Raw genomic sequence first — 15,987 nt, forward strand, 5'->3', positions numbered from 1 at the left:
TAGGGTCTGTTTGATTAGGCTTGGAAAATGGCATGGATTTCAATTTCCATGGAAAATTAGAATGTCAAGTGTTTGATTGTAACATTTTCCATGGAAATCTATTTTCCAACCCCATTAAAAATCCACCATTTGCTGGATTTTAAAATCCCACCTTCACCCCAAGGAAATGAGTTTCCATCCAAGATGGACTTCTTGTTTAATTAGATTACCCAACCCTCTTCACCAACAAAACCTTCTTCACCAACGAAACCCTCGTCACCAACGTCTGCAACTTCCATAAGTTCGTCACAGGTTTGTTCTTCTTCTTCTTCTTCTCTCTCTCTCTCTCTCTCTCTCTCTCTCTCTCTCCAAGTAACCTAATCTTTGTTTCTTTGTTCTTTTTTTTTTAAATTAAAAAGCTCTTTCAATCTGTTTTGTGACTCTCGTGCTCTCACCCCCGTTCATGGTTCTTCAATCGAACCATAAGAGAAACCTCTAATCGTTCTTCTCAGTGGATCTAGAAGAGAATCCTAACTCTAGAGAATCTCTTCCATATCACAAGGTAAGCTCTCTCTAATGTACATTTTGAATTCTTTGATGGAACCTCAAATCCATTTTTAGAATGAAAGGAATTTATTTGGTATTATATCAAAATCTGATTTGAGTTGTGGAAGGTTAGGATTCGAATTTGAAAAGGTTTATTTTGTTCATTTGTGAAAAAAATTTGAAGTATTTATGTATGTTAGATGTTTGAGAAATTGCCTAGTTGAAGTTGACATTTGGAAGAGTGTTATGGGAAACTTTGAAGGATTTAATATGTAGGATATTTTTTTGTTGAATTTTTGTTTGGAATTGTATGTGTTTGTTGTAGGATTTATTAATGTTTACTTTGTTCATTTGTGAAAAAATTTGAAGCATTTATGTAGGTTAGATGTTTGAGAAATTGCCTAGTTGAAGTTGACATTTGGAAGAGTGTTATGGGAAACTTTGAAGGATTTAATATGTAGGATATTTTTTTGTTGAATTTTTGTTTGGAATTGTATGTGTTTATTGTAGGATTTATTAATGTTTACTTTGTTCATTTGTGAAAAAATTTGAAGCATTTATGTAGATTAGATGTTTGAGAAATTGCCTAGTTGAAGTTGACATTTGGAAGAGTGTTAGTTATGGGAAACTTTGAAGGATTTATTTATGTAGAATATTTTTGGTTGAATTTTTGTTTGGAATTGTGTGTATTTGTTGTAAGATTTATTAATAGCAATTTTATTGCACCAATTTTAGTGAAGCATCCTTGTTGATTTCTATTATGGAATTGGTTGTATTTCACCCTTTTGTTCATAGTGATTTTATTACACCAATTTTAGTGAAGCATCCAAAGTGATTTCTATAAAGGAATTTGTGGATTGTAAACTCTATTGAAACCTAAGTTAGTTCAAATTTGATGGTTTGAACATCTTATCTAAAAAAAAAGACTTTTGTTTAGAGAATTTTATTTTTATTTTTTTAATCCTAACCGTGGGATTGATGGGTTTTAATCATAGCAAATGTGTATAAATCATGTAAAATATGTGTGCCTTCATGACTTATGTTGTTTTCTTTTATCTAGTGTCGGTTGGTTTGTTGGGAAAATATTTTCATGATTTTTTTTCTTGAGAAATTAACATTAATAAAATAGGTGAGAACAACGAATCATAATGGGTATTTTTTTCCAAACGTTATTTTAGCATACCAATTACAATGTTAATGGTTGTTATATATAGTTTTTTTTTCTTCTTTGCTATATAGAATCTTTTTAAATAAGTTGGATATTCAATTTAATGCATCAAAGAAATATTAGATGAAGGGGGGCGTTCAATGGCTAACTTTTTGGCAAAACATTTTTCAAAACATGAGTTAGAGGTTTTGGAATGGGCTGATTTTTGGTGAGGATGATCTCTACGGTGAGGAGATCATCATCACCTAAAATCAACCCATTCCAAAACTTCTAACCCCATCAAAAACAATTTACAAAAAATGGACAGTCCACAATTTTTCAGCTTGTAAACATGGGTTAGAAGTTTGGAATGGGCTGATTTTTGGCGAGGATGATCTCCTCACCATAGAGATCATCCTCACCAAAAATCAGCTCATTCCAAAACCTCTAACTCATGTTTTGAAAAATGTTTTGCCAAAAAGTTTGCTAAAAAGTTTGCCATTGAACGCTACCCTTAGATGAATATTCAATTTGTTTGTCATGACTGTTCTCTAAAACTTGAATAAGTTGGATATGGGTAGACCTGGTTTTGAATCTTATTCAACCCAAACAAACCTGTGATCCATATGGCATGAACCAAACTGATCTATGAACACATATATGGGTCAGCTTCACATGACTTTACAAAAGGGGCTACTTACCAATATAAGGGTCAGATCTGATCCAAGGCTCATGCATGGACCATATAGTCAACTAATCAAGTTTTGAAGTCGGCCCATGTTTGTGTCTTAATAATCCTAAGTCCCAAACCATATGTATTGGTGTTAGACATATGTAAGGGTGTTAATGTGTTGAGTTGGCATGGTGGGCTTCTAAATCTGGTAGATGTGGACCAATCTTTAATTTTAGCCCTATTAGATAGATGGGTTGTACTTGAAAATTGGAATGGAGTAGGCAAGGATTATAGCGAGATTCCTTAACTGTTCAAAATGAGTTCTGCAGGTGACATGCCATGGGTGGGATTTATAATTGATGCCAAAATTGGGATTTAGAAGGTGATTAGGTGAAAGTTTCTTGGTTTCTTACAGGAAATTCACACACAGGAAGTTTCTTTTTGGGCAAAAAGAAGTAAATGCCCAAAATGTACGATACAGGCTCAAGACACTTAGAAAGAGATATCTTAATGCAAAGGAGGTGATTTCACAAAGTGGTTTTGGATGGGACAAGGATACTCAATTAGTGACAGCAGATGATGAGGCGTGGAAAGAGTATATAGAGGTATGTTTTCAAAATATTAAATTTAAGGACATTTTTTTCTTCATACATTTATCATTCTAATTATTTTTTTGTCTTTTCTTATTAGAAACATCCAAAAAATGCAGAATACCGTCACAAGTGCATCCCATTTTATGATGATCTTGCCATTATTGTCGGTAATGATCAAGCAAGTAGAGAACGATGTACAACTGGAATAGAAACTGAACTTGAAATGTCTCCAATTGAAGAAATAGGTAAGAATTCTTCCTTGGTTTATGCAATTATTTTGAAAATTGCATACTTCATCTTTCAATGTATTTTTTAATTTTTTTTTGTACTAGATCTTGATGAAATAGACGATGAGGTACAAGAAGCAATTGGACAAGGTGACGTACCTACACAACAAACAGGATCTTCATCGGTGCCTTCTCGTGAAAATTCTTCGTCTAAGAGAAGGCGAAAGCGTAATTCTGAAGAATCTAATGATGCAACGATTTCCATACTTGCCTCTGCAGCCATGCGTATGGCAACGGCAATGGAGAGACCTAACATAGCCAAATTGCAAAAGGAACTCAATGAAGTTCCTGATATCTCTCGAGAAATCATGCTAGAAGCGATTGATTACTTGGGTGAGCGTCAAGAAGCAGCACACATATTCCTTGGCTTGGCAAGTGACATGAAGAGGGATTGGTTATTTAGGCGCTTAGGAAAGTCAGATGACACTTAGGATCTGTTAGATGTCATATTTTTTTTGGGAGATGTATTTATTATAATACAAAAAATCATACTGATTTGCAATGGTTATATGTTGTATTTTTTGGGGGATATGTCTTACATATATTTTTTGGGTATACTTATTTTGTATTAATCATGATGTATGACTAATTCATCATGCTTGTAAATTTTATACCACATCAATGTTATATATGGTAATTTTTGTAGTGAAAGTATGTTTTTTTAGATAGACTTTTATTGTATAGGATCCATTTTATTTAATAACTAAAATGATAATAAACAGTGAAATTGGAAAATATTTAAATTTTCCAACTTGCAATCAAACAATAGATTTGGAAAATGAATGCATTTTCCCATGTGCAATCAAACAGAGAGAAATTTTCTCTATGGAAATTCAAATTCCATACCATTTTTCCATGGATTTCAAATTCCATGGAAAATGAATTTCCATGTGCAATCAAACATACCCTTAGGGTATGTTTGATTGCACATGGAAAATATGGTGGAAAATCAATTTCCGTGGAAAATGACATTTTTCAAGTGTTTGATTGCACATGGAAATGGAAATTCATTTTCCACCTCATTCAAAAAGTCCACTAAATATGGGTGGAAAAATGAAATCCACGCATATTTTTCATCCTCAATTCTTCCCTACCACCACTACTACCACGACCACCACCACCATTACATTAACCTCGTCGTCGTCACCATCGCCGTTGCCGTTGCCGTCGACTCCGTCTCCGACCACCTTCTCTCTCCCTCTTCTTCTTTTTCTTTTTCTCCTTCTTCTCCATTCCTCACCTCCTCCACCACCACCACGTTCTCCCCCCATCTTCCTCACTTACCTCCGTCGTCGCCACATCCTCCCTCCTCCATCTTCCTCGTCATCTTCTTCTTCCTCTCCCCCTCCTCTCATCTTCTTCCTCCTTCTCCTCTTCTTTTTTTTTCTTATATTTTTCCATGATTTTATCAAAGTGAAATCAAACAATGGAATTTGATTTTCCAACCCTACCTATTTTCCACAACTAATTTTCCATGGATTTCAAATTCCATGGAAAGTGACTTTCCATGTAATCAAACATACCCTTAGTTTATTGGTATTTTTTACTTTAGAAGCGATCTACTTGCCCCCAACCAGTTAAACTCTTTGCACCTCCCTTACATCCCTTCAATCTCAAGGCACCCAACACCCCTACTAAACCTTTATTTCATGTACTCTTTGCACCCATCATTCCTATTGAACCTTGTCTTTTCTTCTTCCTCTCTTTTTTATCTCTCTTGCCTTCTTTTTTTCCACCTTGAGTTTCACGCTCTCAGTCTTCTTCTTATTTTTCTTTGAATAAAGTTTTAATAAGAATTTTGTGATACTAGAAACAATACCCTTAGATATTACAAAATAGACTACAAATGATAATGGAAACCTCAACTCTTGATTTAGAAGTTATTAGAAAATCTCGAGAAAAAGAAAAACAAACGAAATTTCGTTTGGTAGGTTGATACCGAATACTTTAACAAATATTTAGTATGCGCCTACCAAACAAGTTCAGAAAGATCTGATATCATACTTACCGTATTAAATTTGGTAGGATTATACTAAGTTATAATGAAAGTTTTGATAGAAAATAATTTCCTACCAAACAAAAAGTTTAGTCTTTTTTATTATTTTAGGTTAAGATCAATTTTGTCATTTCACCATTTATTTAGAGTCGTGGTTGGGGGGAGGAGGATTTGTTCTTCATTGCGATTCACATTGTGCTGGCGAGGAGGTGCACACATAACCATAGATGCTTTCTACTTGTATCTCGGGGAAACACATCTGTGGCCACCACATCAATGCAGTGTGAAACATAGTGAAAAATAAAGTCGCTCTAGGATTTTCCTTCTTTTTTTTTATTGTCTATTTAAGTGGGTGCATGAAATCTACACACTGAGCAAGTGGAACGCCTCTTTACTTCTATTTGGGTTAATATTTTTTTTATCAAAGATGTCCATGAACTTATCCTCCACATTGGTGATAGACATATTGATGCTTAACTGAAGTTGTATCATGGTTTTAGATACAAAGCCAATTAAGTACTATTTACAAATTCTCTTTCTAAAATTGAAATAATTCTCTACAAACCTAATTTTTTCCAACTTCGTTAAGAGTCTGTTTTGGATACACTTAAAAAGTAATTTTTTTTTTCTTTTTTACTTTTAAAAATTAAAAAATATAATTTTTTATTAATTATAAAAAATTACTTTTAAAAAGTAAAATAAAAAAAATGAAACCACTTTCTTCCATAATTAATACTTTCTATTGTGTATCCAAACACGACCAAAAACACTCCCTTAAACAAAATCAGTGGTCTTTGTATGACAATAGTACCCTTCATTTCCATTTCCATATGAGGGATAATTAGAGTCCATTACCATTAAAATATTACTTTTAATCTCCCATGGTTAAAAATATTATCTTTGTTAGTGCCCAACATCATTATAATATTATTTTTTTTAAACGACAAAAATACGCCCTCTACAGATGAGCTTCGCTTATTTCAAAGATGAAATACAAAAGGACAATTACATGGCCCAATTGGATATATAAATCGCCAAACATAATAAACATTGCTATCTATATATTAAAAGTATGAAAATCATTATAGATTCCCTTGATTTTTTTTTTCTTTATCTTTATTTTGTTTACACATTCGATCTCTAAAGCAACACAAAACGGAATATAAGTTATGCCTTCCCAAAATTTTCTTTTTTATATAATTAAGATATAAAATATATATATATATATATTGTGGAATTTCTACGATGAAAAATACAAAATTAAAGGGAAAAAGCTCCATAGGGCTCCCAAGACAGTATGAGTCAAGAAGATATATACTATCAGGTCATGGGATCCAAGAGACATGGTCGTGTTCATGGTTATGGATTGGACGTGTTTCTCATCCACCTTTGGGGTTCATCATCTGACAGTTCTTCTACTGTCTCGATAAGAAGCTCTTGAGTATAAGTAGGTCAGTTAACAAGAACACGACCGCACTATGATGCTCATCCAGAATTTTGTAATCCTCCTAAACAGTTTAAAATAAGTGTTTTAATCTAAAGTGGGATGTCCTTGAGGAACGCTATTACTCAATTCATCTGTTTCAAGTGTGGCTTGAAAGTAAATCTCTTTTAATTGATTAACGCGTGCCTTGAAAATATGACAAGCAAGACTTATCTTTAGTTCATAGTTTGGCCATATAATTTTTATATACTCATCCTATGTCCATATTGTGACAACATTTTTCTCTTATTATTGTTATGGCTTACCATTATTTATCGATAATAAATAGTTAATGAGAATTTAAAATTAAAATGTCTTTTATTTGAAGGTTTATAATATATTTTGTAGTTGTAAAAACGTTTTAGTTTTTATTTTTATTTTTTATATACTATTAAATTATTATAACCTTCTAAGTTTGTTAATCACCAATATTCCATCAGAAGAATTATTTTCAATTAGCAGATAAATATTGACTTAAGAAATAAAAAAAGTACTTAATATTATTAATAGAGAGATTCTTCATATTTCCAATATTTTAGGAGCGGATTCCAGTATTTTGAGAGCAGGGATGTTAGGGAATGATCAATTCCCAAGGCATTAGATTCAGGTTTGGGAGAGTGGGAATGGCACTCCTAATTATTTTCAAGGACATAACACATGTTTTACGCCATATAAGTTGGATTTCATTGAGTTAACTTGCCAAATTTTGAGGTGACTTTAAAGATTTAAAATAATACGAATGTTAATATCTCATAATGATAATGTAGAGTTCGAGAAACTTGACAATTACATTAACCATAACGAGTTCTGAACAAGAGAATTGGTTAAGCTATGCTTCCCAAAATATGAGTGCTTAATCAACTGCTTAAACACGGCTTGGGCTATGTCGTTGTTGCCATACAGCAACAAATGATCTGCAATATGCATTATAACTTGGGTCCATCAATGTGTTTCTTTCGTGTGGGATTGCTTAATCAATGTGTCACTAGCACCAGTTAAATTCTCTCACTTTTGCTTAAAAGTATCAAGTAAAGAGAAAAAAGAAGGAAAGGAGAAACATTATCTTGGGTAGGCGACTCGGATGCTTTTCCTAAAATAGATACTATAATCCCTACATTTATTATGGTGTGTGTTTTTCTTTTTTTTTTTACTAATGATACACTGACGCTCTTTTTTCAGAACCATAAATGTTTTTCTTGTATCCCAAAGCAAAAGATCGAATTATCACAACTTTTTTCTTTAAAATCTAATCTGTGAAACTTCGTGGAAAAAAAAAAAGTCATAATATCCTTTAGAGCCCACACCTAATAATATTTTAGTCAAGTAACTATGGCTTGTGTGGATACAGACTCTCCCTGCAAAAGCAGAAGTCCAACCTCTCCGCGCACCTCTCTGCACAAGAACGTGTTTTTGGAACTTTTTGCGGAAGAGTAAAAACCTCTTTGTGCAAGAGTCAAGAGACATATGCTTTAAGTATCCAACTGTTTGCTAGTTCCCCGCAAGAGTAGAAGTCGTCAAGGAGCTCTATCCAAACACAATTTATCCAATTTCCTATATGATGTTATGTACTCCATTAGTGATAAATTAACTAAAAAAAATACTCAATTGACACGTCATCTTACTGAATCATAGATTTTTCCTTGAGATACCTAAGGAGAAATCTATAGTTCTATGCATATTTGAGTATTTTCCGAGTCAATTCATTATTATTTCTTACAAGAATCAAAGATCAAATGGTTATTATCATCCTATTAAATGGAGCCTTGATCTAGCTAGTAAATTAATCTTCTTGATAGGTAACACATATTGGCTTGAAACGAGTACAATTTTTTCTTGATATCTAATTACCAATCAGGGAAGGGGCATCTGTATCAATTTGCCAGCAATTGAAAAATACACTTGTAACAATATTGTTCAATCATTACTTATTTTGACTTTATGTTAAATTCCAAAGTTAGGTAAGCTAAAAAGTAATTGCTCATCAATTAAACGAAAATAGATAAACAAATTTAAAACGTGTAAACTAGGGAAATAGTACGAAGTTTCCCACACTTAATTTCAATGAAAATTTATGGAAGGGGGAGGAGGGACACAACCCCATTTATAACCTTAGGTCAATTGGTCCCATATTATCATACAACTAAGAATACAAGAGAAAATATTCTCCACCAAAGTAAGAGGGGGTTGTTGTAGAGAAATCAATCTAAGTGCAGTAAGAAAATAAATAAATATGCAATCACATCACATTCAAAAACACATAAATTATTATATGGTTCCCTCAAGATAAAGGTATGTCGGATATCAAAAAAAAGAAAAAAAGAGAGAGATTGAGGTATATCCACAAATCACATTGATTCTACTATGAACATAAAATCCACAATTATAGATTACACCCTTTTGTCGAAAATAAATGTATATGCCCCCAAAAACCTAATTAAGGTGTAGACACCCCAATTTGCCAAAACCGAATCCGAGAGCTCGATCAAATTTAGTAAAGAAAGATGAACTCGAGAGAATTTCAATTGATCGAGTAGGAACTATTCTAAGCACAACCAAAATTCAGATGTTTTTAGCTTGCCTTTTATTGACCAACGCCCAAGCTTACCCATGCTTTGACCGTTAGTCACCTAGAGACTAGTTATTTTTGCATTAATTTTTACTCACCTACATGCAAATTACCTTTTGCATTGGCTTTGACACACCTATATGCAAGTTGCGCTTTTACTTTGACTTTTTTACTTAGTTAATGTTCATGTCATTTTTACTTTAGGCTTCACTCACCTAAATCCAATTCGTTAAACGGTTATAATGAGAATGTGAGCACATGTGTGCTCTAGATTTGCTTTAGGAAATGACCTCTTAAACTCTTCATTAGTGATTTATTCCTTAAGAAAATCTCCTAATTTTTCTTCTATGCCCTTGCATTAGACTTTACATGATTCCTCTACTTAGGTTTTCTAGTAATTCTTTAATTCTTCCAGCATTGGCGCATAGTCTCATTTGGTCCACACAAAGAGTCAATTATCCTTTAATCTCCAATTTGTTGAGACTCGATTAGAGAGATTGACACTTAAACTCATCCTTCCAATTCTTAATTCAAGGCCTTGCCTACACAATTATTTGTAAATTGATCAAGATCAAGAGGCCTTGACTATTTCGTATAATCATAAGAACTCTCTAAAACTTATGGACGATGACCCTTATATCTTTAAGCTCGTTGGAAACTCTTTTAAAACAAGTGACTTAAAAATTCAAAGTCTCACTCCAAAATTATATGTCATTGCTATTAAGTTATTTATAATTTGACAAGATTCAAGGAACTTTGACATTTTTATCCCTCGAGTAGAATTCTCTGGAACCTTTGAGCTTTAATACTTCTATCTTTTGATGAACATGATTGATAGGACTCAAAGAAATGCAAATACAATTATCGACAAGTCGATGGACGGTATTTGAAGTTATTCATTGAGTTATTCTTGAGAATATTTAAAAATTAAGCAAATTGGACAACTATATTCTTAAGGGTCTTATTGGAACATATAAATAGAGTACCCATCCAAGGAAAATGAGGGAGACAAGTCTAAGATCCAAAATTCTGTCATTTTTTCTTCTTGAAGTCTTCTACTATTCCAAAACTCTGTTGTCTCGCACATCATAGAATCTTAAACCAAGAAGAAGAAGAAAAAAGAGAAATGAGAAAAGACCAAGGTGGGATATAGATTTTAGTTTATGCTTTTATGTAATAATTCCCTTTAATTCTCCTTCATAACTCCCCTCGTTCTTTGATTTCAAGTACTTTTATCTTCTTGTAATGTAGTAGTTTATTTTCTTATTTTAAGTGACATAAAGAGGTAAAAAGTAAACCCTCACTTACGTGAGGTAATCTTCCCTTTCTAAATATATAATAAGCTTTTAGAGAGCATGTAGTACAATAAAAAAGGTTAATTTCTTTAAATTTCTTGTTTAACTTATTGCTTTCTAATAACTTGAGGAGGAGAGAGTAAACTTTCACAATGTGAAGTAATCCCCCATTTTTAAGTCTCTTCAATAAATTATTTTAGAACATTACATGCATACACACTTGGACACACCACTTCTTTTATTTTTCAAAATGGTTGTAAGTAAAAAGTGTAAATCAACCTAGATTTATCTTTAAACTCTAAACCAACAAAACCAATCCCTAGAGGGTACATTTTCATCTATAAGGTGTAAACTCCCATAAGGATTTGTCCAATTCATGGACATGTTTTTAGAGTTCCATGCCAACAACAAAACATTCCAAAGTGAGTACATAGTCATATGGATCTTGCTTGGGGTTCAAAGAATTGAAATCTACTTAGATTTCCATCAAAACCTCAAACACACAAAAAAATTTAGCAAACACAATTTTCTTTAGTTTGGTCGAACTATAATTCATGTAATTTTTAACTTCTCTCATTACCTCTAAGTTCAAAAAAATTCAAAATAAACTAGTTTTCTACTTCACTTTGGCTATATTTTAATAACTATTAATTTGTTGAAAAAGACAACGAAGGTATTAGACAAGGTACTTAATACCTTCTTTATTTTTCAACCAAACCTCTTTAACCTTTACCTTTATGTAAAGACCAGATTCTAGTCACTATTTCCTTGAAAAATATAATTTCAAAACTCTTTTTTATGTTGTCCATTCACACCTTAATTTTTTTGATTGTTGGCAACTCCTAAACCCATGTAGATGAGATTAAAATCATTTGAACCTTACATACCTACAAAGGATTTTACATAATACCAACAAAATTATGAAAAACCCTTAGAAAATTTATTTTGGGGCTTTACCCTCAAACACCGACATTCCAGGCAAGGGGATTGCAGCCCCCTAAACCCATGTAGGTGAGATAAAAAACATTTGAACCTCACATACTTACAAAAGATTTTACATAATACCCACAAAATTATGAAAATACCCTTAGAAATTTTATTTCGGGGCTTTGCCCTCAACCACCCACTTTCCAAACAAGGGGACTGCTGCCCCCTAAACCCATGTAGGTGAGATAAAAAACATTTGAACCTCACATACTTACAAAAGATTTTACATAATACCAACAAAATTATGAAAATACCCTTAGAAATTTTATTTCGGGGCTTTGCCCTCAAACACCCACTTTCCAAACAAGGGGACTGCTGCCCCGCTCCCCCGACGAGCTCTATGCTTAGTTCGATTTGTAGACACGCTACTTGATTAACAATACCTCCTTATTGACAAATGCCACCAAACTCCACAAACCATAACATTAGTCAAAGTGAAGTAGAAAACTAATTTTTTTGAAATTTTTTGTCCTATACATTAGTCCCATTGAGTCTAAATAAATTAAAAATATTCCATCAAAAGATGATGTGATCATGAGTAGCACAAGTGGGATGTCCTTAAGTGACGCTGACTCAAATTAAACTCGTCTGGATCAATAAAATAAATTGAAATTACTCATATATATAACTTATTTAACATCTAAACAATTGAAACCCCCCCCCCCCCTCCCCCCTCCCCCCTCTATTTTTGATATTTACAAGATTGCATTAATGTAACATACACAACTCCGGTCTTGGTTTCCAATCCTACTCGATCATGTTTCCAAGTCTAATATGTAGAATTACTCTTTTATCAAGTTGACTTAGTCAAGTTTTGAGGCGATCACTCGTCAAGATTTAAAATTACTTGGACATTAAGATCACACAACGATGACGTATAGGGTGAAACTTGACAATTATATTCATTGTGGTAATTGGATATTTTTACCACACATATAATCATACATACCTTTAAAGAATTGTACAAAATGAGAGGGTAAATAAATCACACTTTCTTGAAAATGAGATGCTTAATAAACACGGCTTGCGCTAAGTCATCCACATGATTGGCTTCGCCGCAGCTATGCATCACAACCTTCAATCCTTACACGAATTTCTTACGTGTGGGATTGCATATTCAATGTGTCATTAGCACCGAGTTAATTGTTCTATCACTTTTATTAAGTATTATAAATTAAGAGAAATCCAAAGGAGGAACATTATCTTGGTTGGTGGCTCAAGTGCTTTTCCTAAAATAGACATTATAGTCCTTGCATGAATCTTTGAAACTTCTTACAAAAACTTCACCCACAATGTACCCGTGTACATTAGGTCACCCATTGGTGAGCCTACACGGAAGCGGATCCTCTGTAGCTCTTTTTTCTTGTAGCGCTTTTGGATGGTTAACAAAGTGCCATGTCAACCATAAGCTAAAACTACACCACTGAAATTGGAGGTTCAGTGATCATCCATTCTAAAAGTCTTGGATCATGTAAATTATTATTTATTTATTTTTATGAATCAGATCCATGCCCTTAACACAAGGGGCCGGGATGTGGTGTTGTTTTCCCCTGATGTGGCTCTCTTTATTAGACTGTCGATAGAACGTGCTGTAGGAAAAAGGAGCTACATATAGAACGCTATGCATTCTATGATTGATTTCTTCTAGTCATTGAATTCAAGTACCCTTTTGTTTTTTTGTTTTAATTTTAATCATGGACCTTACGAGCTGGATTCTAAATCCACGGACAAGAAAGTTCTTCAATCCAATGGTTAGAAACATCAACCAGCCTGAATTTTGGTGTGTAAATCCATCGTAAAGTTAATTTACCAATTATTTATTTACCCAATGAACTTAAAGGAGTATGCCATGTGGCATATATAGGTGTACATATGAAGTCAAGTAGCTATCCAAATTTATTTTATGATGTGTGTATATATATATATATATAATGTCAATCAATCCAATTAAATTAAATTAGGGGCCATCCCGTGATCTACCAATTTGACAAACTTTTGGTTCAATCGTTGGTTTGATTTAAAAAAAAAAAAATATTTGACATGAACAAGTCTTTTATTCTTCTCTATGACCATTCCTACGGTCAAGTTCAATCTTATAATAATTAAAGCCTCTTTCCCTTCTCTCCATCTTTGGTGTCTTTCTCACTAAACCAATCTAGGGTTTTTTTCGTACCTATATTCAAGTACTCTCTCACCCTCTTCTGCAACTCACGAATGTCTTCTCATTGAATCCATTGAGCGCATGTTCGCGCACACACACACACACAGAGTAACGTGGCATTCAGAGTACTGGTAGCTATCCAACTCCTTAAAAAAAAAAGTAACTTCCATACATAATTGATATTTGATAATTTTCATTTCCATCACGTACATAAATATAAAATCTCACGATAAAAGGCAGAAACTTTTCATTTTAATTATTTTTTACATCTCTCCAAAGTCAAAATTAACCAAGAACGTCAGATTTCAGATAATGAAAAGAAATAAAAGCAGTAATTTAGAGCTTGAGAGACAAATCCAGCTGGTTGAAGTCCTCCTTCTGTAGATTCTCCCGCCTATAACTTGTGTCCCAAGATCTTTGTCCTTCGTTCAAACCATAACCCATCTCTCTCCTTTCATAACTCATCTCACCAACAAATCTACCAACGTGTTGCTGCTGATAATCAAATCCGATGATCCGTGTTTGGCCTTGTCCATTGTGGTCCGAGCCACCAACATCAGACCTGATAGAGATAAGTACTTTTTCTTTTGATTAGTAAGCCAATTTTTAGTGAGATCAATAACTTGGTGATGGCGGGAATTCCACCTATACGCATATGTATCGTATCGTCAAAAGCATTGGTCCTTATTCTTATAGTTGTAGCTATGTTTTACCAAATGGAAAAGACATTAAAAATAGGGAACTACATGACAAGAGAACTTCCAAGGAGGTCACTCATCCTACTATTGTTCTCAATTACACTAATTTAACTGCAAAGTTCTAATGGGATCTGGTACATTAGTATTGATATGACCGCACCTCTGATAGAGATAAGTTAAATGCATTATAGTAATATGTAGCACATCTTATAACCTATATTAAGGATTTTGAATTATTACCTATGGATCGATCCCGCATGTGGACGAACAGTTGAACTCAAGTCCCGACTTTTCTTTGCCAAGCTGCGCTCGAGCTTGTGAGCGTTTTGATGACCACCTAGAGCTTGTGAGGTGTGAAACTTTCTCTTGCAATAATTGCAAGAGAAAATTCGAGGCTCGGTTAGGGTTAAAGATGATGAAGACGACGAAGATGATGGCTCAAGGACTAGTTCGAGGTTGAGATCTTGGTTAGATAAGCTGAGATCAAGAGAGGTATCTGGTTGGAATTCCATTGAGAAAGAAATGGAGAGCTACAAATCAAGAAGTGTAAGAGAAATTTAGTTGAGAGAGAAAATAGAGATATGTGCTTCTATAAATATAAGGGCAAGCAAGGGCGATCAAGAGTGTAAGAGATGGGGTTAGAGAGTTAACAAATAAATGACAATAAGGAAAGAAGAAGAGATGGGAGATGGGTTGGGGTAGTAATAGAGAGAGAGAGAGAGAGAGAGAGAGAGAGAGAGAGAGAGAGAGAGAGAGAGAGAGAGGGTTGTCTTACATTATATGAGAGGCGACGATATAGTGTTCCTGCAACCACAAATAGAAGAGAAAGAGATGATGGGTTTGTGAGAAGTTAGTGAAAGAGAGACAGAGACCTGCAAAAATCAGTAGGGAATCCAAGCTTTGTCTCCTCCATTTATGGTCCTTGTCGGTCCAAGGTAAAATTCGAATAGGTTTTACGTAATTTCATAACTCAACATCACATATAGACACAGTGGCGTCGAACTAACAGTTGAGAAAGAAACTCGGGTATATATCCTAGAGAGAGATATCCGTACATGACTTTTCGCTAATAAAAAGGTAAATTACACTTTGATCCCTGTTGTTTGGTATAATTCCATGTTGACCCCTAACATTTTGATAATTGCACTTAACTCTCTTTCACTAAGGGTGTCGAAATTTACCTGATATTTTACTATTTTAACCTCTAATTTAATTTTATTTTTATTACAGAAAAATAAAATTTAAAACAATAAAAATGTCCCTGTCTAAGCATCTACTTGGATAGATCTAAATAATTTTTGTATTTTTGTATTTTTTTTTTTTTTGTAAAACACTTTCTTTACTAATGTAATAAGATTTTGAGTCTTGCTAAGGGTTGTTTTGCTCAAATGGATTAGCACATCAAAAATCCAACGCTATAACCCTATAAGCTTCATTTAAAAAATTAGATAAAAAAATAAAATTCAAAATTTTCTTTTCTTTTGAGCTAGATCCAATGTTTTGAAAAGCCACCAAAACTTTCACATAACTCCCAAACTAAAAAAAATGAAATTCAATAGTAAAAATAATTTTTTTC

At 33.5% G+C, this 15,987-nt stretch overlaps 1 protein-coding gene and 1 long non-coding RNA gene across 4 annotated transcripts; one reads left to right on the plus strand and one right to left on the minus strand.

Moving 5' to 3' along the window:
* The first annotated feature begins 67 nt into the window (after positions 1–67).
* LOC147397461 (uncharacterized) lies at positions 68–3,870 on the plus strand. Of its 3 annotated transcripts, none has more exons than XM_086449148.1 (5): positions 68–291; positions 399–541; positions 2,675–2,950; positions 3,036–3,183; positions 3,271–3,870. In XM_086449148.1, exons 4-5 carry the CDS (start codon positions 3,162–3,164, stop codon positions 3,654–3,656), a joined length of 408 nt encoding a protein of 135 aa, XP_086305274.1. In that variant the 5' UTR covers positions 68–291; positions 399–541; positions 2,675–2,950; positions 3,036–3,161; the 3' UTR covers positions 3,657–3,870. The 3 variants fall into 3 exon arrangements, with proteins under 3 accessions (XP_086305274.1, XP_086305273.1, XP_086305275.1); XM_086449147.1 differs by having other exon boundaries at positions 2,761–2,950; XM_086449149.1 differs by having other exon boundaries at positions 2,827–2,950.
* A 9,997-nt stretch (positions 3,871–13,867) lies between these two features.
* LOC147397462 (uncharacterized) lies at positions 13,868–15,180 on the minus strand. Its single transcript, XR_015180244.1, has 2 exons — positions 14,652–15,180; positions 13,868–14,275 (listed from the first exon to the last, which is right to left on the minus strand). It is a non-coding gene; the product is annotated as an uncharacterized LOC147397462 (long non-coding RNA).
* Between the last annotated feature and the right edge of the window lie 807 nt (positions 15,181–15,987).

Source organism: Akebia trifoliata, chromosome 8 (assembly GCF_017979445.1).
Source record: "Akebia trifoliata isolate Shusen 1 chromosome 8, ASM1797944v1, whole genome shotgun sequence".
NCBI lineage: Eukaryota > Viridiplantae > Streptophyta > Magnoliopsida > Ranunculales > Lardizabalaceae > Akebia > Akebia trifoliata.